The sequence below is a fragment of the Phaseolus vulgaris genome, chromosome 9 (genome assembly GCF_000499845.2).
Source record: "Phaseolus vulgaris cultivar G19833 chromosome 9, P. vulgaris v2.0, whole genome shotgun sequence".
Taxonomy (NCBI): Eukaryota; Viridiplantae; Streptophyta; class Magnoliopsida; order Fabales; family Fabaceae; genus Phaseolus; species Phaseolus vulgaris.
In genome coordinates, this window is record NC_023751.2 from 10,454,471 (window position 1) to 10,477,544 (window position 23,074).

Genomic DNA, 23,074 nt, shown 5'->3' on the forward strand with positions numbered 1-23,074 from the left:
ATTTCCTTATTTATTTTTCATTCAAAATCAAAAGGCCAAAATTATCACATAATATATGTTGTTAATAGTTCAAATACCTTTATTTCCATGAGGAGGGAGTGAATGCTTCATAACAAATTAATGTTATTCCAAATTTTCAATTAATACATTTGAAAGTGATTATATATCTTTTACATTTAGGACAAAAATATCTCTATATGTTTCTTATATGTAGGGCAGGAGATGATATATTTTGAATTTTTTTTTTTTGTTTTCCAAAATAAATTTTATAATTATTTTAAAAAATCAAAATAGATTTAAAAAAATTATTTATTTTTTGAAGTTTAAAAAAGAAGGAAGATTTAATATGAAATGGTTGGATTAATTAATTTTATTAAGTGGCGATGAAAACATTATTGGATTTAAAAAAAATAGAAGATGAATGATTAAACTTCCATAAAATTAAATAGACAGAGTTGATTGATTTCGTATTTTTATTATAAATTAATTAGGCAAATTACTTCAAGATGCACTAAATAAAAAATTTGTTTTATTACTTGTGACTCAGCTGCTATTCCAATTTTGTATCAAAGTTTTTTCATGTAGCAGAGATATGGTTTGTCTGGGAAAATCATAGACATTATAATAACATGAAGGGAAAAATTAAATTTATTTAAATCTTAATAAAAATATTTTCAAATGTTAATAAAAATTGTTTCAACTTCAAATCATAAATTTGTCATAAAAAAGAGGTCTTAGAAGGTTAAATAAAAAATGTGTTTTAAACTATGCTTAATATCATTTTTTAAGTAATAAAAGGCTTATAGGTTTACCAAGAAAAACACAATAATATTTTTGAAAAGTATTTTTATGAAATTGAAAAAAAAAATACACTTTCCTTATGTGAACTGCTTCAAATTGACTTATTTTCTTCGTAATATGAATTGAATATAGGTTGCCCATAAAATCCAGGTCAAACTATTTTTCTTGTATGATCAAATTGAATATTCAGGTCTAATGAAACAACAATAAAAAACAATTTTAATTTCTTTAATAGAAAAATGAGAGAAAGGAAAGAAAATAGATTAAATAAAAAAGATAAATACACAATAGAGTTTATATTATATTATATTATATTATATTATTTATATAAGATTTTTTTTTTTATAAAAGGTATTTAACTATTTACGATAACAAAAGTAAAAGGAAATGAGAGAAAGGAGGGGCGTACTTAAAAAATAAGAGAGTATAAATAGAAAAAGCAAGGGACTGTAAATAGCAAAATCTCTTACGTAAGATTTTATTTATAATTAAGGTCAAATAGTTACCTTATCATGCAAGAAACGGAAATATATTATTTGATCATGCGTATGCGTTTATATGAAAACTATTTATTTTTTATAAACTTGAAATAATCAACGTAATGATTAATCGAAAATCCAAATCTATAAGCCTATAAATTTATTATTAGTTAAAAGTGAGTGTACTGGATGGAAATAATTACCCAACCACAATAATGGTTTTAATATAAATGTATTAAATAAAAATGAAAAATAGATTTAGTTATAATTATTTTATGTACTTTGTAGAATTAACCTCAAACCAGTTGCCATATATTAGGAGAATCTCTTTGTTATTTAATGTAGCTATCTGTTGACTTTATATATATTGAGTAAATATTCAACTCTTATGCTATCTACTTCCACTCTTTTGTCATTTTACTTATTTTAAAGTAGTGTGAATTAATATAAGAAAAAAAGGGTGGTCTATTTTTTTTGAGGTTGAGTACAAAACTATAATCATATGACTTCATCTAAAACCCTCATATGCCAAAACTGAAGTCAACATAATATAAAAATGTGCAAACAATATTTCATTCCAGCAATTTTTTTTACAGATTTCTGCTACTGTCATCAAAGAATAGTATGCATGTGAACAATGTAAAGAACATTTCATCACAAAATTAAACTAAAAATCACTTATAGTATAATTATTAATATGAATTATTCAAAATCACTTACTGTCATGTGTAAAAAAATGTGAATTATTAACACTTTGCTTTTTGTGTATTACCTGAATAAATTAATTTTTTTTGGAAGATAATAGTGTTTTACAAGGTTACCAACCATAACTACCAATGACCATGGTCGAGAATTAATAATAATTAAGGTTAAAAAAAAGAAACATGAGAGAGTGAGTGGGTCCCGCGACAGACAAGACTCTCTTCCTTCCATCCTCAACACCAACTGTCTCTCTTTATCCATCGGTGTCTACAACACCATCACTCCTTTCCCGCTTTCCACGAACCTTCTTCTTCTTCTTCTTCTTCTTCCTTTCTCTCTCTCACAGTTACAATCTCTTCTTTCCATTCATCACAATCAATCTCATGTTCACTGCGACTACTTCTAACGCTCTTCACTTCGTTACTCTCCTTTCGGTACTCTTCTTCACCATCTTCTCTCTCTTAACCACTATCTATGCGTTTTTTCAATCCTCTCTGACTTTCTTCTTGCTCACCAACGACTCCGTTCTCTCTCTCTCTCTAATAATTCTCCTTCTTCTGTTTCAACTTCGCTGCCAATTTCACAATTCACTTAATTAGGTTATTTAATTTGTACAAGGATAGGGGGATGCGGATTTGTTTTGCTCTTGTGAAATTATTATTATTAATTGAGTGCTTGGAACTTTGTCCTGATTTAATGTAAGCATCTATTTGATGATGTGTACTGGTGTGTGTGTGTGTGTGCTGCTAAATTTGAGGGAAACTATATTTCTGGCTGTCATGCTGTTTTATTAGTGTGTGTGTGTTTGTTGTCTCCCTAAAGACATGGGTTTATTACATGGCTAGGTGCTTGGGCGGCTATTTTACCCTGTTGATGTTGCTATGGATGGTTTGATTTTTGTTTTGGTTGACAATTGGAGTATCTATTTAGGATGTCTCTCTTGTTTTTATTATGTCAGGAGTAGGCTGTGAGATTGAGGTGTATGAAGAAGCTATTCACTGTGCGGTGACACTTGCGCGACACTTATTTGTCGGATTCTACCTTGTTTTTGAACTAGGCTACAGTCATGAATTTTCAGCAAGACAAATTTGTTAGGTTAGTTTAATGGTGCATACCGTTATTTATTCTGTGGTGCTGTTTGTGGTATTTCAGAAGCATTGTAGTTGTCATTGGATTCAGTGCAGGTGTTTCATGCTTGGTTGGGAGTAAGGCTTCTCTGTGGTTGTTCTCAACTTTTGCAAACACTTTTTCAGTCACCAAACTTCAGCATCTATATGCTTTAAAAACTTCAAACTTCAGAACCTTTATTCCTAATAATCATTTTTGTGCCTGTGTTCATTTCGTGGTTATTGCCACTGCTTTGGACATCTTGTTTATCGGATGGTTAATCATGAACTGAGATTTATTGTTTCCATGATGTTCAGATTTCGTGATTGGAATTCAGACAAGGGTTCTGAGAGCAGCTCTCCTGCAATTCATGTAGAACGCCAGGGGGGGATCAAGAATAAACTAAATTCAGTTTCTGAGAAGTTTCAAAGGGGTGTGGAATCTAGTTCAGAGGGGATGAAGAGATTTAGAAAATCATTCAAATCTCTTCCCTATAACAGAGTTCTCTCTAGAAGTTTTAGTTCTAGAAAGAAAATTCTTGATCCCCAGGGTCCTTTCCTTCAAAAGTGGAATAAGATATTTGTATTATCATGTCTTATTGCTGTGTCGCTTGATCCCTTGTTCTTCTATGTTCCTGTGATTGATGATGACAATAAATGTCTTTCTCTGGACAGAAAAATGGAAATTACAGCAACTGTTTTAAGATCTTTCTCTGATATTTTTTATATAATCCATATAATTTTCCAATTTCGTACTGGATTCATTGCTCCCTCTTCTCGAGTATTTGGGAGAGGTGTTTTGGTTGAAGATGCTTGGGTAATAGCAATGCGGTATCTTTCATCATACTTCTTAATTGACATTCTTGCCGTTCTTCCCCTCCCACAGGTAGGAAACTCTTTCCGCTGTTGGACTTTTTGACTTTCATCTTTTTTACATCCACATCCAGTAACTATTGAAGAACTATGGGTTGCTAAGTTTGTTTATGAACATAATGCAACTTTTAATTTCACCTGCTCTCTCTCTCTATGAAGTTGAATTGATTTGCAGACATAATTAATGTACCAAATGATTACACTTATAAAGTAGAACGCAAAACATGTGGACTCACTCAGAAGATATATTGTAATTAGTGATTAAGTCAATCCCTCCAAGATTAAAATATCTTCGTAGTTTTTTGTGAGTTTAAATTAGAAAAAAACATATTTCATTGAGTTAATTCAATATTTTTTTGACTCAAAACTTGCTCCTATATTGCTAGGTGGCAATTCTAATTATCATTCCAAAGTTGAGGGGCTCTGAATCACTGAATACAAAGACCTTGCTGAAATTTATTGTCTTCTTCCAATATATACCACGATTTTTGCGATTAATTCCATTATATAAAGAAGTTACTAGGACCTCTGGCATCCTCACTGAAACAGCTTGGGCTGGAGCTGCATTCAATCTCTTTCTTTACATGCTAGCAAGTCATGTACGTCTATGCTCAGTTTTTTTTTTTTTTGCTTTTTCTTGTATTTACTGAGAATATTTTTTTTTTATATTGCTTTGTACTAAATTTATTATTTATTTATTTTATGTATTTTGTTTCTGAGATCATTGGTGTTTTTTCTAAAGCCCGAATCTGTTTTAAGTGTTTCTGTTTGAATGTATAGTAGATTAATTTTCCCAATCACTAGATTAAACAAGTAAAGTTTGATTGGCACAAATACTTGCCCTTGTGTTGAAGATCAACACCATTATGATCCCCGTGTGTGTATATATTATTCTAGTTACATAGATGTAGGTTGGCCAGGGGCGGTATGATTCTGTATTTTAGTGGGAAAACTTGATCTGCGTTTTAGTTGTGTGCAGCTTTGATACTTAAGCTTTTTTCTCGACCTTAAACAAAGCATGAGTTTGTACATGAATTAGAATATAACACATTTAGATATGCAGATCTGCTAAGTGCCTTGTTACTGTGGTTCAAGTTTATGTTCTGTAATCATTTTTTTCCATATTTTGTAAGGATCATAGTCTAATATCTAGTTAAGTATGGGTTAGTGCTTTATGTTTTGTAACAAAGTTAGCATATCATGTTATGGCTAAAATCTACGGCTTCACTTCATTTCCATGGATAAATTTTTATTTTCCTACTTAATTGCTTCCCTTGTTGTGTTTCATTACCGGTTTGTTAACCCGTTGTGATTTCGTGCTTCTTCCATCTCATTCAGTGGTTTCTGCCATCTGCAAAGGTGGTGCTTCATAGTGTCCATGGTTTTTAGGTCTATATGTTGTTTCAAACTCACATGTCCGCACCGTTTTTTTTGGTTCCCAATGTGGCATATTTAGATTTGTTATCATTGTTGCACTATTTTTGTGGAAATGATCTCACTAATGAAAACTAATGATATCATCTGCCTCTCTGTCATTGCTGATTTACTTGTTGCTCTTAGGTTATTGGTGCCTTTTGGTACTTGTTTTCTATAGAAAGAGAAACCACATGCTGGCAAGATGCGTGTCGAAGAAATAGCACATGTAACACAGAAGCTATGTATTGTGATAATCATAAAGTTTTGGGCACAATTTCAGTATTCCTGAATGCTTCTTGCCCAATACAGGATCAAAATACAACACTCTTTAATTTTGGAATATTTCTTGATGCCCTTCAATCTGGAGTTGTGGAATCAAGAGATTTCCCACAGAAGTTCTTTTATTGTTTTTGGTGGGGCCTACGAAATTTGAGGTATGCTTTATTGATTATCTTTTATTTGGTGCTATTAATTTTAAGATTATGCAGTAGTCATAATCTTAGTGTGATGTCAGCTATTAGTGTGATTATAGGAACCTGTAGCTGTGTTTGCACTCCATATGTCTGCATGCACTTAGTGTAGAATTGTTTCTTGTAGTTCTGTTTGCTGCCATCCCTTGGATCAAAGTATTCTACCTTTCAGTGTGTGTATGTATACTCAATAAATGCATCTTTTCCCAGGGATTTTGTGTGTGTAAAATATGTGTTTTTGAGGGTTTGTGTTGGGGTACGAAATGTTTGTGGATAAAATATAAGTATTGATGTTATCTGATTCAGCTTCTATTGTTCTGGTTATTAAAATGCCATTAGTTTTCAATGAAAAATTGTAAAATCTTAATCACGCAGATGTTGGATGACTTCTGATTTGATGCTTAGAAGTGGAAAATGGTTTTATCTTCAGTTTTAAATTTGTTTGATGATAGGATTGCAAGATGAGGGATTGTTAGAGTTGTTAGTCAATTATCAATTTCGAAGTTACATGTTAATATGCTTTGAATTTTGATTTTGTTATTGAGCATATTTTTACCAAGTTATATGACATTCTGCTTATATTCCTCCGTTTATTGCAGTTCTCTTGGTCAGAACCTTGCAACAAGTACTTATGTTTGGGAAATCTGCTTTGCAATTTTCATTTCAATTGCTGGTTTGGTATTATTTGCATTCCTCATTGGAAATATGCAGGTTGGTGTCAAATATCCTTTTTAATCAAGCGATACTGGCTAGCAGCTCTATTTGTTGATTTTTGATCAAAATGGTTAGCTTAGCAGTACCATATTTTACTCCTGTGATCTGTCTCCCTCCACTTTTTTTACCATAGCAGTTTTTTGGTGCTTTAAATTCTTTTGTTGTTAGTTAATTAAGATTTTCTCCTTGGTACACTTCTTCATGGAACAGGACATCATATATCAATTTTTGCTATTATAAATTAGAGCACTTCTAGTAATGTGCAGTATTAACTTCTGATGTATCTTTTGGGGAACATCAGCTCTTGTGGAATTCTAATTTGTGGTTTGTCCTGGTGAAGTAGAGGTTGTTATCTGTTCCATAACCTATGGTTGTGAAAAATTATTCTTCCCAAAGGAACATAGTCTTAATCTTATTTTTCGGTGGCTTTTGAGGAAACACATCGCATTTATAATTTCCAGTTTCTCAAGTGTTTCCCGAGAGAGGGTGAAGATTGAGTTATTATAGTATTCAGAATATCTGTTTGTATGCTCTCCCTCTTCCAGAATTATCTAACTATGTTTTCTTATCTTATTTTAGATGTATCCTAAAATTCTGCTCCTCGTTCCTAATCGTTCCTAAACTTGTTTCACACCTGGGCCAAATTTTCTTCTACATTAGACTTAATTATATATTTTTTGGAACAGACATATTTGCAGTCAACGACTACCAGATTGGAGGAAATGAGGGTGAAAAGGAGAGATGCTGAGCAGTGGATGTCTCATCGATTACTCCCTGACAGCCTGAGAGAAAGAATCAGACGACATGAGCAGTACAAATGGCAAGAAACCAGAGGTGTTGATGAAGACAATTTGATCCGAGATCTTCCAAAGGATTTGAGAAGGGATATTAAGCGGCATCTTTGCTTAGCTTTGCTGATGAGGGTAAGTCTCACCATATCTTCGTTTTCTTTTAATATCATGTTACTGTTGGTCTTTTACAGTGACTGATTTTTTTTTCTATTCAGAATGAAAATTTACTTGTTCTATTTTAGTGCATCTATTGTTGCTTTTGGTTAGTGAGTACGTAATAGAATATCCACAGTAGGAAGATATAGTATTCTTACAAATAAATATAACAGAAATACTGGTTTAGTACAGAAGTTTCTGAACTTTGCTTCTAGGTAGATTAAGTGAATAACATCCAGGTGCTTTATCATATATCTATATGCAAATTGTTCCTCTGTTCCTGGTATTTTGTTTGAATATGTGTTGTATGTACGTCTAAACTCTCTAAAGGAGTGTTGTGCGTGTTTTCATTTGTAATTTTGAAGCTCTGCAGTTTTCTATGGTTAATAAATGCCACTGAAAAAGCGTGAACGTAGAGTTGTGGTAAAACTATTTAGGTGTACTGGAGAAGGATCCATAATCCATTGGTAATTCAAAATATTAGGTATATCAAGATGGGCGATCGGATGGATTTTAAGGCAATCCTTGAAAAGTAAACCAATATCATTTGTTATTGACAGCTTTGAAGGTCTAGTTGATTTTCCATGTAATATTTTAGCAATAACTAAATCCTTCTCTTGCATGAACTTAAGGTGCCAATGTTTGAGAAAATGGATGAGCAACTTCTGGATGCAATGTGTGACAGACTGAAGCCAGTGCTGTACACAGAAGAAAGCTGCATCGTCCGGGAAGGAGATCCTGTTGATGAGATTCTCTTCATAATGCGGGGCAAGCTATTGACTGTGACCACTAATGGTGGAAGAACTGGCTTCTTTAACTCTGAATACCTCAAGGCTGGCGACTTTTGTGGAGAGGAACTTCTCACGTGGGCATTAGATCCTCACTCCTCATCCAACCTTCCCATATCAACTAGGACTGTCCAAACTCTTTCAGAAGTGGAAGCATTTGCTCTGAAAGCCGATGACTTGAAGTTTGTTGCATCACAGTTCCGGCGCCTTCATAGCAAGCAGCTTCGTCACACTTTCAGGTTTTATTCACAACAATGGCGTTCATGGGCTGCATGTTTCATACAAGCAGCGTGGAGGCGTTACAGTAAAAAGAAGCTGGAAGAGTCTCTGAGGGAAGAAGAGAATAGGTTGCAAGATGCATTGGCCAAAGCAGGTGGTAGCTCGCCTAGTCTAGGTGCCACAATATATGCTTCAAGGTTTGCAGCTAATGCACTCAGACTTTTACGTAGAAATAGCACAAGAAAGGCCAGAGTGCCAGAAAGAATATCACCCATGCTGCTGCAGAAGCCTGCTGAGCCTGATTTTACTTCTGAAGAACAATAATTGTGGACTGGATGCCTGGTTCTGTAAGATAAAAAAACGAAGAAAGTGAAGGAAAAATTCACATGAACATGACCTTTTTGATAGAGGGCCAAAATGGCATTTCGTTTATTTGTTTATTTTGTAAGTTAGTGTAACATATAATGTCTATAAAATATAAACTATGAAGTTGTATGTATGTGTATATATATATATATACAAATATACGATTGTTGCAGAAGTCATTTCATTCGTGAATGAAACACAAAATGAACCATTTTTTCACATCCTGATTTCTTCTTTATTTCTGCTTGCTGGGTGATGGTAGGTGCCCGATATTTAAAACATGAAACGGGAAAATCTTCCATAAAAATTATTTTAAAGTTGTCTCCCCTGTATTGTTTCATTTGGAGAAGTTACTATTTTTGTTTTAAAATTGTTGGTGGTGAATATTTCACTACATGTTCTACTATTTTTTTAAGAAAAGTAAATAAAGGACAAATGCAAGACTATTATCTAAGAAGAAGAGCCTCTCTAATTTTATCTAAGAGAATAGTAAATGTCTATCACTACTGGTATTTCTAGATGTTAGGCCTACTAGACTATAAACAACTTTTACTATACCTGTAAATAAATAAGTTTGATTAGACCTTGAATTCAATACATTAACAACTACTCAACTGCTTTGTTATATTTGACCTTGTCACATGTATGGGTATGATGACTTATTTTAATAAAAAACAATTTTACATTTGCACAAATTAAAATTTTACCCTTAATTACATGACATTTTTAAAAGTATCCAAATATAACATTAAAAACATCCAAATATAAACTTGAATCACTTAAACATAAAGTAACATTGTAAACATGATCATTTTTAAAATTAATTATATAATTTTATTATTTACATAAGATATTTTAATTAAATTACTATATATATTTCTATATTTTAAAATTATGATTTTTTTTCATTTTAGTTTACATATACATTATTTAAAAGTTATACAATTTAAAATTTGAAAAATATTTTTCATAAATTAGTATTTCATTCTTGAATTTCAATTTATTTATGTTAAAAAATTTAATTTTAGATGACCTTTTATAAAGACAATTTCGTTATAATATATATATATATATATTATATATATATATATATATATATATATATATACCCAATATTTCACTCTTAGAAGAAAACTTCTACTATTTTTTTTCTTTTCTTTTACCACTCAGGTATTACGCACTCCATTAGAAAGAAAAAACATTTCTTACGTTCAAAACCCAATGAGACATGTTTGTGGAAATAACTATATAAAAATCAACTATTTATAAAAAAATATAAAAATTAGACAAGTTACATAAAAAAAAACTAAAAGCTCACGAAAAAGTATAAAGAAACTTTGACTACATAAAAAAAATTACAAGAGTTAAGGAGCAAATTGTAATTATGATATTTTGTAATTTAATATTGATTCAGTAAAACAAATTTAAATTTTATTATATAATCCTTCAAACATAACATAAAAAATATCAAACATAATATAAAAAATACTTAAAAAAATATATAATTTTAAATTGTTTAAATATAAGTTATAATTAAATAATATTAGAATTATATTGTATAACATTAATCTTAAATTTGAGTTATAAAAGATAATGGTTTACACAAGTAATAAGGAATAAGAAATGTATTTATTAAGAGATCATATCCTCAAATTTGGTGAGTGAAAAGAGCATTGGTTAACATACATATGTTATTCAAGATGACACAAGTGTTTTTCAAGCATAAAGTGAAACAAAATATCAGTTATATGGAACACGTGTTAAAAGGCTGATCGCTAACTAATCAAAATAAGGAAGTTGAACGTGATATACTGAGGAAACTTAGATTTATTAAGTTTTAAGACCCAAAATAAAGGGTTGAGTTTAGACAACTAAATTTATTCTGCTATCATTTTGAATTATTTCCATATATTTATCTAATAATTGGTAATTAACGTCTTACAAGCATGTGCAGGAAAAAGCCTAACTAGAGAATAATAAACTAGATAAGAGGCAGCCGTCCGAGAGGACAAAGCTATTCAACCTAAACATAAATAATCACAACACCACATTCCTAATTTTCTCCCACACTTGTCACAGTCACACCTTGCTACTCAACTCAGGGATCTCGGAGCAGACTCACTTCTCTCTTCACAAAACCCGGCAACGCAAAAGCAGCTGAGTGCATCTGCAAAAACCATAGTTCAACAGTCACCAATCACCATTTCATTCAAGACTTCTCAACTAAGCAACTTACATAATAAAATATTTCGATCATCACATTATTTGGGATAAGCTAAAAAAAAAGGTATTTTACCATAAGGGTTGGAAAAAAAATTTATAATTATTCAAATTCATATTAGTTTTAACCCATTTAAAATAGATTTATCTCAAATTCAAATCCATATTTATTGAATATGGATTAAATACATTTTTGGATTATCCAAATTGCATTTTGACTTGGCCCGATCCACAGGTTGAGGCCAAGACAATCCAGGTCCAAGTTGAGCAAAGTCAACCCAGACCAAGTCGAGCTGAGTGGCCGATATTGAGTCGAGTTGGCCCAGGCCAATTTCTAGTCAAGCCGAGCGGGCCCAGGTCAATGTTGTTCGAGCCGATGATGAGCAGTCTCAGGCTGATGTCGAACGGGCCTAAGCTGATGTTGAGTCATCCATGCCAGCGATGTCAAGTGTTCCGGATCTAGGTCAATGTCAAGTCGTCCGGACCCAGACCGCTATCGAGCCAAGCGAACCCGAGTCGATGTCGAACCGAGTTGGTCTGTGTCCAGGTTGAGTCAGCATAGGCCCAGTTCGAGCCAAATTTGTTTGTGTCCTTATCAAAATAGATTTAATGTAATTGACAAAGTGAATTCACTTTAAACGGATTTAAAAAAAATCTAAATAAATTTTATCTAGTTAAAATTGATATAGATTTTAAATTCAATCCATTTATTTAATGGATTTGGATTGAATTCCAATCCATGACCACCCTTACATCTACCCCTCCATCACATGTAGGTGTGGTGTTCATGAAAATCTAATCTAAATCCAAATCTAAATAAATGAATTGGATTTAAAATTCATATCCATTTTAACTAGATCAATTTTTTTTGGATTTTTTTTAAATCCAATTAAAGTTGATGATTTTAATCCACTATATTAATTAGATTAAATCCACTTTGACAATTACATTAAATCCATTTTGATATAGACGCAAACTAACTTGGCTCGGCTCGGCATCGGCCCACACGACTCAACATCAACCTGAGCCTGCTCGGTTCAACATCAGCCTGAGCCCACTCAACTTAGCATCAACCCGTACTTGAACGACTCTACATCGACCCGGGCCTGAGCGACTCGACATTAGCCCGGGCTCAAATAACTTGACATCAACTCGAGCTCACTCGATTCAAAAACGATCAAGCCAATTTATTAAATCCATTTTGATATGGACACAAACTAACTTGGCTCGAATAAGGCTTAGGACCAATCAACCTGGACGCGAACCAACTCGACTCGACATTGATCCTGGTTTGCTTGGCTCGACATCAACCTGGGCCCGAACGACTCAAAATCAACTCAGGCCCAGACAACTTGATATCGGCCAGACACACTTGGCTTGATATCGACGAGCTCGCTCGACTTGACATCAGTCCGATCCCGCTTAACTTGACATCAGCTCGGGCCTGGACGACTCGACATCAACCCAGTAGCACTCAGCTCTACATCAACCCGAACTTGGATGACTCAACATCGGCTCGGGCTTGCACGATTTGACATAAGCCCAAGCCTGCTTGGCTTGACAGCGACCTGGGCCCGCTCGACATCAGCTTGATATCAGCCCAGACACGGACGACTCAACATCAACAGAGCCCCCTCAACTCAACATAGGCCCAGGCCGACAAGGGTCGATATCAGCCCAAACCCGCTCAACTTGACATCGACTCAAGCCTGGGCGACTCGACATTAGCCCGGGCCCAAACGACTCTATATCAGCTCGGGCATGCACGACTCGACATCGACCCAATCCTGCTTAGCTCGACATCGACCTGATCCTGCTTGGCTCAACATCGACCAAAGATTGCTCGACTCGAATTCGACCTGAGTCCACTCGACATTGACCCAGACGACTCAACATCAACTAGAGCCCACTCAGCTCAACATCGGCGCCAGCTCGCAAGGGTCGACATCAGCCCGAGCCCGCTCAACTTGATATTGACCCAGGCGTGAACGACTCTAAATTGATCCGGGCCTGAGCTACTCAACATTAGCCCGAGCCCGAACAACTCTATATCAGCCTGGGCCCAAACGACTTGACATCGACTCGGGCTCACTCGATTCAACAACGGCCCGAGTCTTCTCGCCTCGACATCAACCCTGGTCTGATCGTTTGTATAACGACCCGGGCCTGCTTGACTCAATATCGAAACCGAAAGACTCAGCTCAGCATGGGGCTAGACCGGCTCGACTAGACATTGGCCTTGGCCCACACAACTTGATATCAGCCCCAGTTGATTCGAGTCAACTTAATATCGACCACTCAGCTCGACTTGGCCCAGGGTTGACTCAGTTCGATTTTGCCCCGAAACGACTTGGCTCGACTTTGGCACATACCGACTCGACTCAACTTGGCCCCGAACAACTCGACTCGACGTGGACTTGAGCCTACTTTGCTCAACCTGGGCCTCAATGAAATTTAGATAATCTAAAAATGTATCCAATCTATATCTAATCCATATCCAATTAAATGGATTGGATTTAAAATCCAAAAATATGGATTTGGATCTGAGATAAATCCATTTAAATGGATTAATACTAATACGGATTTGGATAATCGTGAATTGGATTTGTAATTTGAATTTTTTTCCCACCCACTACATGTACCATATATTTTACCTCTGAATTGTAGAATCGAAGTTCTCTTTTGTGCTCATTAGCACCTTCCAACTTTTCAATGGGATTGATAGGGTTTACAAAATCAACCGGTGGTCCTTTTGTTGCACAGAGAAGAAAGCCTATCACACCACTGCATGCCAAGGAAGAGGTCACATAAGATACAATCACCAAGTTTAGATAAACCAAAATGTATATTGAATTTCTCAAAAATAATTTATCTGAACTAAGCTGGAGAGTTCACTCTCACAAAAAGGTGCAAGCAAAAAAAATATATTAACTTAACAGCACATGTTAAAGTGGCTACCTTGGATATGTCGGAACACTCGCCCATGCGTAATGTACAGAACCTTTGAATGTTTCTCGACAAATAGAGATCATATCTTGAATAAGGTGTGTATGAAGCCACATACTCTCTGCCATGTTACAAAGGACTCCGCCAGGCCTTAATGCCTTTGCTATTGTATCAAAAAAAGGCTTCTCAACAAGTTCCTGGGCAGGACCTAAATTGCAGAAGTGATTCAGTAAATTCTTAATAATAAACCAAAAAACTGAGGAAACTATATTCTTAATTCTTTTTTATTTGATTAGTGTCTGGCGGATGGGATGATGGATAATTCAAGATAAATAATATGGCGAGAAAATTTCTGATAAAACTACTAAGAAGCTAACATTTAAAAAAATAATTTTAACAGTTGAACGCAAGGTAGATGCAGATAATTGATCAATATTTTATTATACCAGCTAACAAAACAACCTAAGAACTAGTTGATAAAAAATCCTCGTAAAAGAAAGCCGTACAGAATAGACTTAGTATGTAATCACCTAAATCAGTATCAAATGGAAATAAGAGTTCAGGTGACCTCATCCAGTTAAGCAAACTACATGGCTCTAAGGAAATATGGTAGATGAATCATTTTAAATTAAAATGACATACCCACTGGATCGGAGGAATCAACAATTATTGCATCATACCTCCCTTCAGGAGCACATTTAAGAAATTCAATAGCTGACAAAAATTGGATAAAAGAAATTCAGTGAATAACCCAACAAAATATAATCAGTAAATATAAAGCCACGGAAAAGACAACGAACACATTTAAAACAAGACCAGCAGACAAGTATATATATACCATCACCAACGTGTAGATGTACTCGAGAATCTTCAAACCCAACAGCTAAATCCGGAAAAAACTTCCTGGAAACCTGCATAATAGCCATAATATTTTCATCTCAATATGGAAGTAGCTATATTTATTAATGATCAAAATATGGCTTTACTTACGTCAATGACCATCTGATCTATCTCACAGATATCAATATGTTCTACAGAACTGTGGCGGGATACTTCCCTAAGTACTCCACCATCTCCACCACCAACAACTAAAACCTGAATGAACATAAAAGTCATTACATAGATTATGAAAACGGAGAGAAAGAAAAGGAAAAGCATGAAAAAGTAGAGTAAATTGAATCAAACATAACTTTTTTAATATATATCAACACTTTCTTCAGACAAATGAGAGCATAAAAAAGGAACCAAAAACACAGCAAGGCCATCAAGATTATAATGTTAATGTTACAAAGTCATGATATGCACGGAACCAAAATCATCAGATCAAACGACTTTACCGTTTTGGGGGACTGAATTGAACAGAGGGGAAGATGAACAATCATCTCCTGATAAGCACATTCATCCTTCTCAGTCAATTGAACAATTCCATCAAGTACTAGTACTTTCCCGTAAGTTGATGACTGCAAAAACAAATGGATTAGTGGTGATCCCTTCAAGGTAAAATTTGGAGTACATAGATGAAGATGCCAAACCTCAAAAACCAAGACCTCTTGGTAATCTGACTTTTCCCTGTACAATATCTCTTCAACTTTAATTGAATGGGCTTCTCCTGATTATACACACTAAAGCCATCAGCAACAATAATTTCATACGCAATAGACAAATAATACTAAACAATCAAAGTGAAGGATTTTATTTATAACTGTAAAATATGGACATTCGTTATCAGGATTTGTAGTGCGAAAAAACGAGGATAACAGTGGCAAATGTTCAATGCAATACCATCAAACATTTAGGTCAGTCCCTTTAGTTACAAGTAACTTTCAATGTCAGACAAGATTATCTTTTCAATTCAGTTTTTCCTACGAAGATTCAATGGTATCTAACGTCTACAATAACTGTGGAAGCTATCAAAAATAAGAATGCGGTTGATTTTCAAAAGCAAGGTTTGAAATTAAGGCTATCAAACATCATAAAAGAGGAAAAACTCTCGCTGCAATAATGCAAATGTTCACCAACTGTGCAGAATTGCAGGTTAGTAACACCCACCTGGCCACATCGGGTTGTTGAAATAATCTGGTTTTACAGATTTTCCTGTAAAAAAAAAAGATAAAGTAGAAGAACCTCAGGTCTTATTCAGAAATCAGGCCTTATTCTTATAAATGGAACCGTAGCAGATAATAACCTGAGCAAGTTTGAGAAGCTGAAAACCACCCAGAAACAACAGTGGAATGACACTTTGCCTCTGACTCAGGGGATGAAGCTTTAGCCTTCAAACAACAAGAGGGAATTTCCTTCTCTATTCCATTCCCCTCACTCGCCTTCCCATCCATAGTCTTCGGGCATTCCAAACCTTTTCCTGCGCCGGCCTCCATATATTATTCTTTTCTTCTCTGGCTCCAGTCTCTGTACAATTAGCACACAAGTTGTCCAAAAGATTATAATTCCATTATATATAAACAGAATCCACAGCACTTACAAAACGAGGCTACAGGTAACACAATGCCAAAAGAACCTCACTTTATAAGAATGACCACCAACACAAATAATGGAAAGAATTTGCTTTCCTGTTTTGTTTAGTTATACAAATTAAGCTTGAACTTTTGATCACCAAAAAATAAAGGGAAAGATTGGCCAAGAAATAAGCCACCAGAAAAAAGAGATATCCAAATTACAATTAAAATTCTACTTTGATCATAATTTACATAACAGGTATAGATATAGAAAATAAGCTAATTAAGCATAAGCAGAAAGAAAACAAAAAACTTGATATACTTTTCATAAAAACAGCAATATAATATAGTATTTTAAAAAATCAAAAGTACTCATTCATGCTACAAAATAGACGAGACAATCAAATCTATCTGACAAAATAACGTGCCTAAATAATTTATTTAATTAATTCCATATTTAAGCCCGGCAGCCTCTGATTATACGCCCTGAAACAGGAAACAAATCATGTCTCGAAAATCTTTCTCCTCCCATTTCCAGGTTTACTTTTCAACAATTCCAAATCAAATGATAAAAAAAATCAAACAATCAAATAAAATAAATAAACACGCAAACATAGAAAAGCCAATCCCGCAAGAAAGCTTCCAACGCGTGCATAGCTTCAGAGCGGCAAATAAAAAAGAAAATGCAGCGCGGAACATGACATAACAGAACGGGAAGGAGGAACGTGTTATTGCTATGGTGCACCGTAGAAAAGAACAGAAGAACGTGAAACGCTAGGGTTTAGAATTGGAAAAATAGGAAAGAAAAAGAAAGAAGATAAAGTGGAATGAAAGAAAAGGGAAAGAGGTTAGGGTAAAAAAGGTGATGATGAGAGTGAAATGAGGGTGTTGCCTGATGAGTGATGCGAATTGCAGAGAGTGAAGCGGAACCTAAGCGACGAAGGAAGATGGATAGCAACTAACACTGTAACACCCTATCCACCTTCTCTCTCTCTCTTAATCTCTTCTTTTCAGAGCTTGTTTTGGAAGAAAATGGAGGTTCTGGTGCCTTTATTTATAGGACATTTTTAGAGGTGCACGCTTTCGATTCTGGCTTCCACGTTTGCCTTTCTTTTTCTTCTTTTTCTTTTTCTTTTTCTTTTTCTTTCTCTTTCTCAGAAAAGCTGTTTTCGCCTTTTTCTGCTTAACGCTCAGTCACAAATATTATTTCTGGATATTTAAATTAAATGGGTTGCACCATGTGACTCAAAACATTATTTTTCTTTTCCGTAATAGGTGTCAGATGATTTCATGTTTCTCACATTAAACTCATTTTCACCATTAGATTTTTACTTTTTAAACCAATGCTTTTTTTTTCTTCACCTTTCTCTTTCTCTTTCTTTTTGCACTCTCTTTTATTACTATGTAAATCCAACCATTTTCATTGTCCAAATCACATTCGGTCTATTAGAACAATCGACCCACCTCAAATTAAACTCATCCGAAAATCAATGAAATAGTAAGAAAACATTCACAAATTGGTTAAGAATATTTTCAAAGCGGGTTAACTCTTTTTTTTTAAATATTTATAAAAAATATTTTTGATTTTTTTCTTTAAAATGAAAATGTAATTTTTTCTAAGAAACTTGCTTCTTTTTAAAAAATATTATTATGAATTGTTGGAGCTTAAATATAAATATTATGATGTATTTTATTTTTATGTATATTTGAATGTTAAAAAATTATAAATTATGTTATTTTTAGTTTTTGATATTATTAAATTTTGGTATTATATTTCTTTAGCCTTATTTTATATATTATTTATTAGTACTGATTCAATCGCAATGCAATTACCGGTTCAGTTAGTGAGTCTTCAATCGTTATCTTTGTCGATTAAATAATTAGTTAAATTTACAAAACATATCTATAAACCATATTCTTATCAAGTTAATTAATATATTAATTAAAAAAGTCTTCAAATATAATATAATAAATAATGTAATTAATGGATATAATATATATATATATAAATATTTAATTCCACAATTGTAATAAATATTTCTAAATAATTTTTTTTGCAATTCTTAAAGTTATTCTCATTTACTTATTAACTATTCAAATAAATTCCATGAATATTCTTAATAAAAATAATCAAAGTAGTTTATGTTATTTTTTAAATAATATTTTTTTCTACCAGTTACATGAATTATATTTATGGAAAACTTTTATTACAGTTTTCACTCAAATTTATTCACTTTCTTTCATTCAAACAAACCCTTAAGTTATGTGAGTTATCACTCAAGTGATATACAACAACTCAATTGGCATTCTCATATTTGTTTTGTAAGTGAGTATTTGAAACTAATTTTGTGTTATTTGATTATTTAAGTGGAGTATTTATTGTTCAATTACTTGTGTTTGCAATGTAAAGTGAATTGTAGTTATTGAGGTGTAATCACTAGTTGTGATTAAGAATAATATATGAAGTTTATGATGTAAGGATATATTATGTAGTAATAACCAAAATGATATTATTATGATAAATATATGTGTGTAGATAATAGTCACACAAGTACTATTGAGTTGTTGATGTGTTAAGTGAATATTGAATTAGGAGATGAAGTGATATTCAAGGTTCTTCTAATATATTGAGTTAAATATATGAGAGTATTAATTGGTGAAAGCCAATAAAGATTGTTTACATCAAGTTGATACTTGATGAAATGCTTAAGGAGTTACTTTATCATGAAAGATTGTTAGATCTAATTTATACAAGAGATTGTAGAATGTTAAGCTAATCAAGTATTATTGTCAATGAGATAAATGACCTTTTATAGGCTCAATGTGCAATTATACATGATATGTATAATTAAATAGTTAAGTTATCCTTTTATATTGTATGTGTTTTGTGATTAAGCTATGGTCTAACCACTCGAGCAAATAATTTTACACACAAATATTGAAAGAAGAATGTAGAGTTGTACTTATACATTTTTTTTTTATATTTCTTTATCTTAGTTGTATATATTTAGGTTATACAATATATTCATTATATAGTAAAATAATATGTAATTATTATATTTTAATAAACTTATAACTACATGTGTTGAAGTGTTACCTACCTAACTCACTAATCACATTTGAAAGAAAATAAAAAAAGAAAATTTAACTAAAAAAATAGGAAACTCAAAATTATATCTAGTCCATTTAATTTTATTCGTAGTCATCTTTCACTATACAAGTATTATTAGTCAAGTTGAAGAAGCTAAAGAAAATATGAAGTGATTTAAAATTAGAGAAATTAAATTATTTGGTAAATAAAAATAAAAATATTTTAAAACTATTTATATTTATAAAAAGTATTTTTGCGTTTCATTTAATTTATCTTATTTCTCCTGAATTTAATAAATTATTCTTACATGGCCAAAGATGCAAATGATGAAATCCAAAATTATTTATTGTAACAAATAATAAAAATAAAAACGGAATCTGATGCCATTTTGTGGATAACCATATCAAAGTCGAAGATGCTTACTTTCCTAATACATAATTAATCATCAATGACAGAAAAAAAAAAGAGGAGGAAGGAGAATCTCATGCTTTCATTCAATAATAATACATGCCTCATTTTTTTATTTAATTATCATTAAGAAAATAAATGCATGATTCTTGTGCTGCTTGCAGCTATTTTTTAATAACACTTCGAATAAACGTTTTTCTATTAATTCTATAACCACGTGATTCCATCCGAAATCAAAGAGATAAATTTTACTTTTTATTCCTATATTTAAAATTATTAATTTCATTGCAAGGTACCAATCCAGAAGAAATAACAAAGAAAAATGTTTTTGGTAGATGTTTAAAGTGTTTATATTGTTTAATTTTTTGGCATGACTTAGATAATTGTGATATAAATGATCCTGCATTTTTACAAAATAGATATCATAAAAGAAAGTGGGATGAATTTACTAAAAAACACATGCTAAATTTATATGCTTTTTAACCCAAAAATTTAAAAAGTATTATGAAATATGCCTGCTTAGTTTGAATGAGTTTAATATTATTTTAACCTGACATGAAACTTCATTAATATTTGAAAGATATGTGACAAAAATAAATTATTTTCAATTTGTTTTAGTAATGTATCAATTTTGATATTATATACTATTAAATCATAAAATTAAGTAAATATAAAACTGTAATCATTATGTTTTATAATATTTTTGATACAAAATTATCTAACATATATATTCTTTTTGAAAGAATAACAATTTGAACGGAAATGTGATGACTCTCAAAGTTTTGGAGCTAGAGAGATTAAAGCAGTGTCAATGAGCACAGGGCAGAGGAACTTTAGGCTACATTGCCCACCAAACTTTGGAAGATATGTTTATAGTTATGGCATGGTGCTACTAGAAAACACTAACCTTGTTTACTGTCCATAATGCATTTATAATATTTAAGAAGAAAGTGAGGAAATGAGTTTTCAAATTGATGATGAAGGAATATTGCAAGGAAACTAGCAATTGTAGGACTTTGGTCCGTCCAATGGCATGCTGTGGACAAAAATATACCTTAAGAAGCCAAGACAGTTGATACTCCAATGTTAGATAGAATCTTTAATTTTCGAAGCTCAACTTCTCCATAACAATCAAACCAACACAGAACAAGAAAATTATTAATTATTCAGCTGCTGTAACACTAAGAACATGCTACTAATAACTGATTCTTTATAATATCAAATGTTCAAAACTATACAAAAGTAGGTAAATAAACTACCTAAAAGATATATGTTGAATTTCATATATGATCACCAACTTCTATACCAAAGGATCATTTTGATAATCCCACAACATTATTTATGAAGAAATAGTGATATATGTTGAATTTCATATATGATCACCAACTTCTATACCAAAGCATCATTTTGATAATCCCATAAACTTAATGATAATTTATGCATTAATCAACACACATAAAATAAACACCTTTAATTAGGCATGGAAGCCAATACAGATAGTATTGACTTCACAACATCTTGACATGTAGCTTAGACAAAATTGAACATCACAATTAATAGTAACGTTCCATCCAGATTATATCAGTAAGGTATAAACTCATCGCTCCACAACAAGGCTACACATATCACGTTAGCAATGCAGTAAATTCACCATAAGGTTAAGCTAAAACTCGAGTGAAAGGATACAAATTGCGATAATTGTCACGGTATAACATCATGATGAAATAATCATAAAACAAAACATAATAATGCATTAGTAGTTTCATCATTCTGTGTATTACTTTTTCATGTCACATAGGGAATGGAAGAAGGGACTCGGTATACACAGCCACCTGGGATCCATAAGAACCATTACAATAGGATCGATGCTCTTGCAGCTCTCCATTGTCATTATATTTTGCCAATCCAGTACTACCATCTGTCCCAAAAATATCATCACCTTTTGTATAGCATATTGGGAAGAAGTACATACCAGAAGGAATGTTTTCAGCAGACACAACAATAGTCTTAGTCCAAGATGACTGCACTCTGTACTCTTTCATCACCCATATTTCCACTGAATGATTCCACTCCACAAAACTTATACTAAGCGAATCTCCAAGCACCCCCAAATCACAAAAATCAAAGTCACAGTCTAAAATTTCAACGGAGAAAAATATCTCTGAGAAACTCCTTTCAGTTAAATCAAAGACAACAACAACATTCATTGATACATCACAGGAAAAAGCCAACCAATGAATAGCACCATTCAACAGCGACCCTTCTTTGATACTTTCAGAGGAGTTCATATAAGACAAATGGGTGGCCTCAATATCTCTCCACACATTAGTTCTGAGCGAGAAAAACTCCACTCGGGTGGTTGCATTATGGCGCGGGATTGGATTGTATGACACTTTAACCACCAAGTAGTCATCGGTTGATGGGTCGTACCCGAAACCATAGAGAAATGTAAAAAACATGGCTTGCATCAAATTGGAGTCAATAGGAGTGGAAGATAATTTTCTGTGGACACCAGTTGATGGATTCCACACCCAGAGACTTTGGCAACAGTTAAGAAGTATAAACCCTCTACAGGAACCCATTATCTGAACATTATGATAAGTAGTGAGAGGTAGAAAGTTGGGGCTTAATGAAGAAGATGCAGAATCATCGTGAAGGGATGCGTTGAAGTCAATGGATCGGATTTTAGGAGCAGGAGGCGCTATGAACAAAAGTCTGTTGGTGCTTGCGGTGAGTCGTTGAAAATGTGAGATTGCAAATTGTGGATCAGACAGAAAACAAAGCCATGACTTACAGACACATTTGAAACGAACGAGGGATTTGACCGGCAACATCAACAGGATTTCGATTATGAGTTCCCATGGCAGAATCGCGGTCTTCTTCGTTTCCCTTACTCCTCTCCTACTATTGTCTCCCTTCATTTTTCGGTAGTTGACTTCGTAAACCAAAAAATTTAAATACCCAGTGCTTTTAGAATACCGAATTGCTAATTCATAAAAATCAAATATGGCTTCACTTTTATAATTTTATGTTTTAGTATGTTAAGTTTTAAATTTTCAGTCCACTACTTTTGTT

The 23,074-nt window shown here is 33.0% G+C and overlaps 3 protein-coding genes across 6 annotated transcripts; 1 reads left to right on the forward strand and 2 right to left on the reverse strand.

Moving 5' to 3' along the window:
• Positions 1–2,177: 2,177 nt before the first annotated feature.
• LOC137820427 (cyclic nucleotide-gated ion channel 1-like) lies at positions 2,178–9,102 on the forward strand. Of its 3 annotated transcripts, none has more exons than XM_068624514.1 (8): positions 2,178–2,416; positions 2,941–3,077; positions 3,407–3,974; positions 4,348–4,560; positions 5,522–5,811; positions 6,447–6,558; positions 7,248–7,484; positions 8,141–9,102. In XM_068624514.1, the coding sequence occupies exons 2-8, from the start codon at positions 3,049–3,051 to the stop codon at positions 8,837–8,839; spliced, it is 2,148 nt and encodes a 715-aa protein (XP_068480615.1). In that variant the 5' UTR covers positions 2,178–2,416; positions 2,941–3,048; the 3' UTR covers positions 8,840–9,102. The 3 variants fall into 3 exon arrangements, with proteins under 3 accessions (XP_068480615.1, XP_068480616.1, XP_068480617.1); XM_068624515.1 differs by having other exon boundaries at positions 2,238–2,416; positions 2,947–3,077; XM_068624516.1 differs by lacking the exon at positions 2,941–3,077 and having other exon boundaries at positions 2,244–2,416.
• Positions 9,103–10,757: 1,655 nt separating this feature from the next.
• On the reverse strand, positions 10,758–17,692 carry LOC137820431 (spermine synthase). 2 transcript variants are annotated; one of them, XM_068624526.1, is made up of 11 exons: positions 17,393–17,692; positions 16,233–16,453; positions 16,097–16,141; positions 15,580–15,656; positions 15,385–15,507; positions 15,038–15,142; positions 14,886–14,958; positions 14,690–14,761; positions 14,060–14,255; positions 13,756–13,885; positions 10,758–11,048 (listed from the first exon to the last, which is right to left on the reverse strand). In XM_068624526.1, exons 2-11 carry the CDS (start codon positions 16,420–16,422, stop codon positions 10,980–10,982), a joined length of 1,080 nt encoding a protein of 359 aa, XP_068480627.1. In that variant the 5' UTR covers positions 16,423–16,453; positions 17,393–17,692; the 3' UTR covers positions 10,758–10,979. The 2 variants fall into 2 exon arrangements, with proteins under 2 accessions (XP_068480627.1, XP_068480628.1); XM_068624527.1 differs by lacking the exon at positions 17,393–17,692 and adding an exon at positions 16,929–17,248.
• A 3,937-nt stretch (positions 17,693–21,629) lies between these two features.
• LOC137822511 (F-box/kelch-repeat protein At3g23880-like) lies at positions 21,630–22,970 on the reverse strand. The gene has a single exon (XM_068627408.1). It carries the CDS (start codon positions 22,918–22,920, stop codon positions 21,790–21,792), a length of 1,131 nt encoding a protein of 376 aa, XP_068483509.1. The 5' UTR covers positions 22,921–22,970; the 3' UTR covers positions 21,630–21,789.
• Positions 22,971–23,074: the final 104 nt, after the last annotated feature.

Bases quoted from the DNA above. Each gene is read 5' to 3' on its own strand.
- LOC137820427 (XM_068624514.1), top strand. From the start codon at position 3,049: ATGAATTTTCAGCAAGACAAATTTGTTAG. The intron at 5,812-6,446 runs GTATGCTTTATT...CGTTTATTGCAG, and splicing joins TGGGGCCTACGAAATTTGAG to TTCTCTTGGTCAGAACCTTG. The intron at 7,485-8,140 runs GTAAGTCTCACC...CATGAACTTAAG, and splicing joins GCTTAGCTTTGCTGATGAGG to GTGCCAATGTTTGAGAAAAT.
- LOC137822511 (XM_068627408.1), bottom strand. From the start codon at position 22,920: ATGAAGGGAGACAATAGTAGGAGAGGAGTAAGGGAAACGAAGAAGACC.
- LOC137820431 (XM_068624526.1), bottom strand. From the start codon at position 16,422: ATGGAGGCCGGCGCAGGAAAAGGTTTGGAATGCCCGAAGACTATGGAT. The intron at 16,142-16,232 runs GTTATTATCTGC...TTTTTTTTACAG, and splicing joins AGCTTCTCAAACTTGCTCAG to GAAAATCTGTAAAACCAGAT. The intron at 11,049-13,755 runs GTAAAATATATG...TGGTTTTTGCAG, and splicing joins TTCGATTCTACAATTCAGAG to ATGCACTCAGCTGCTTTTGC.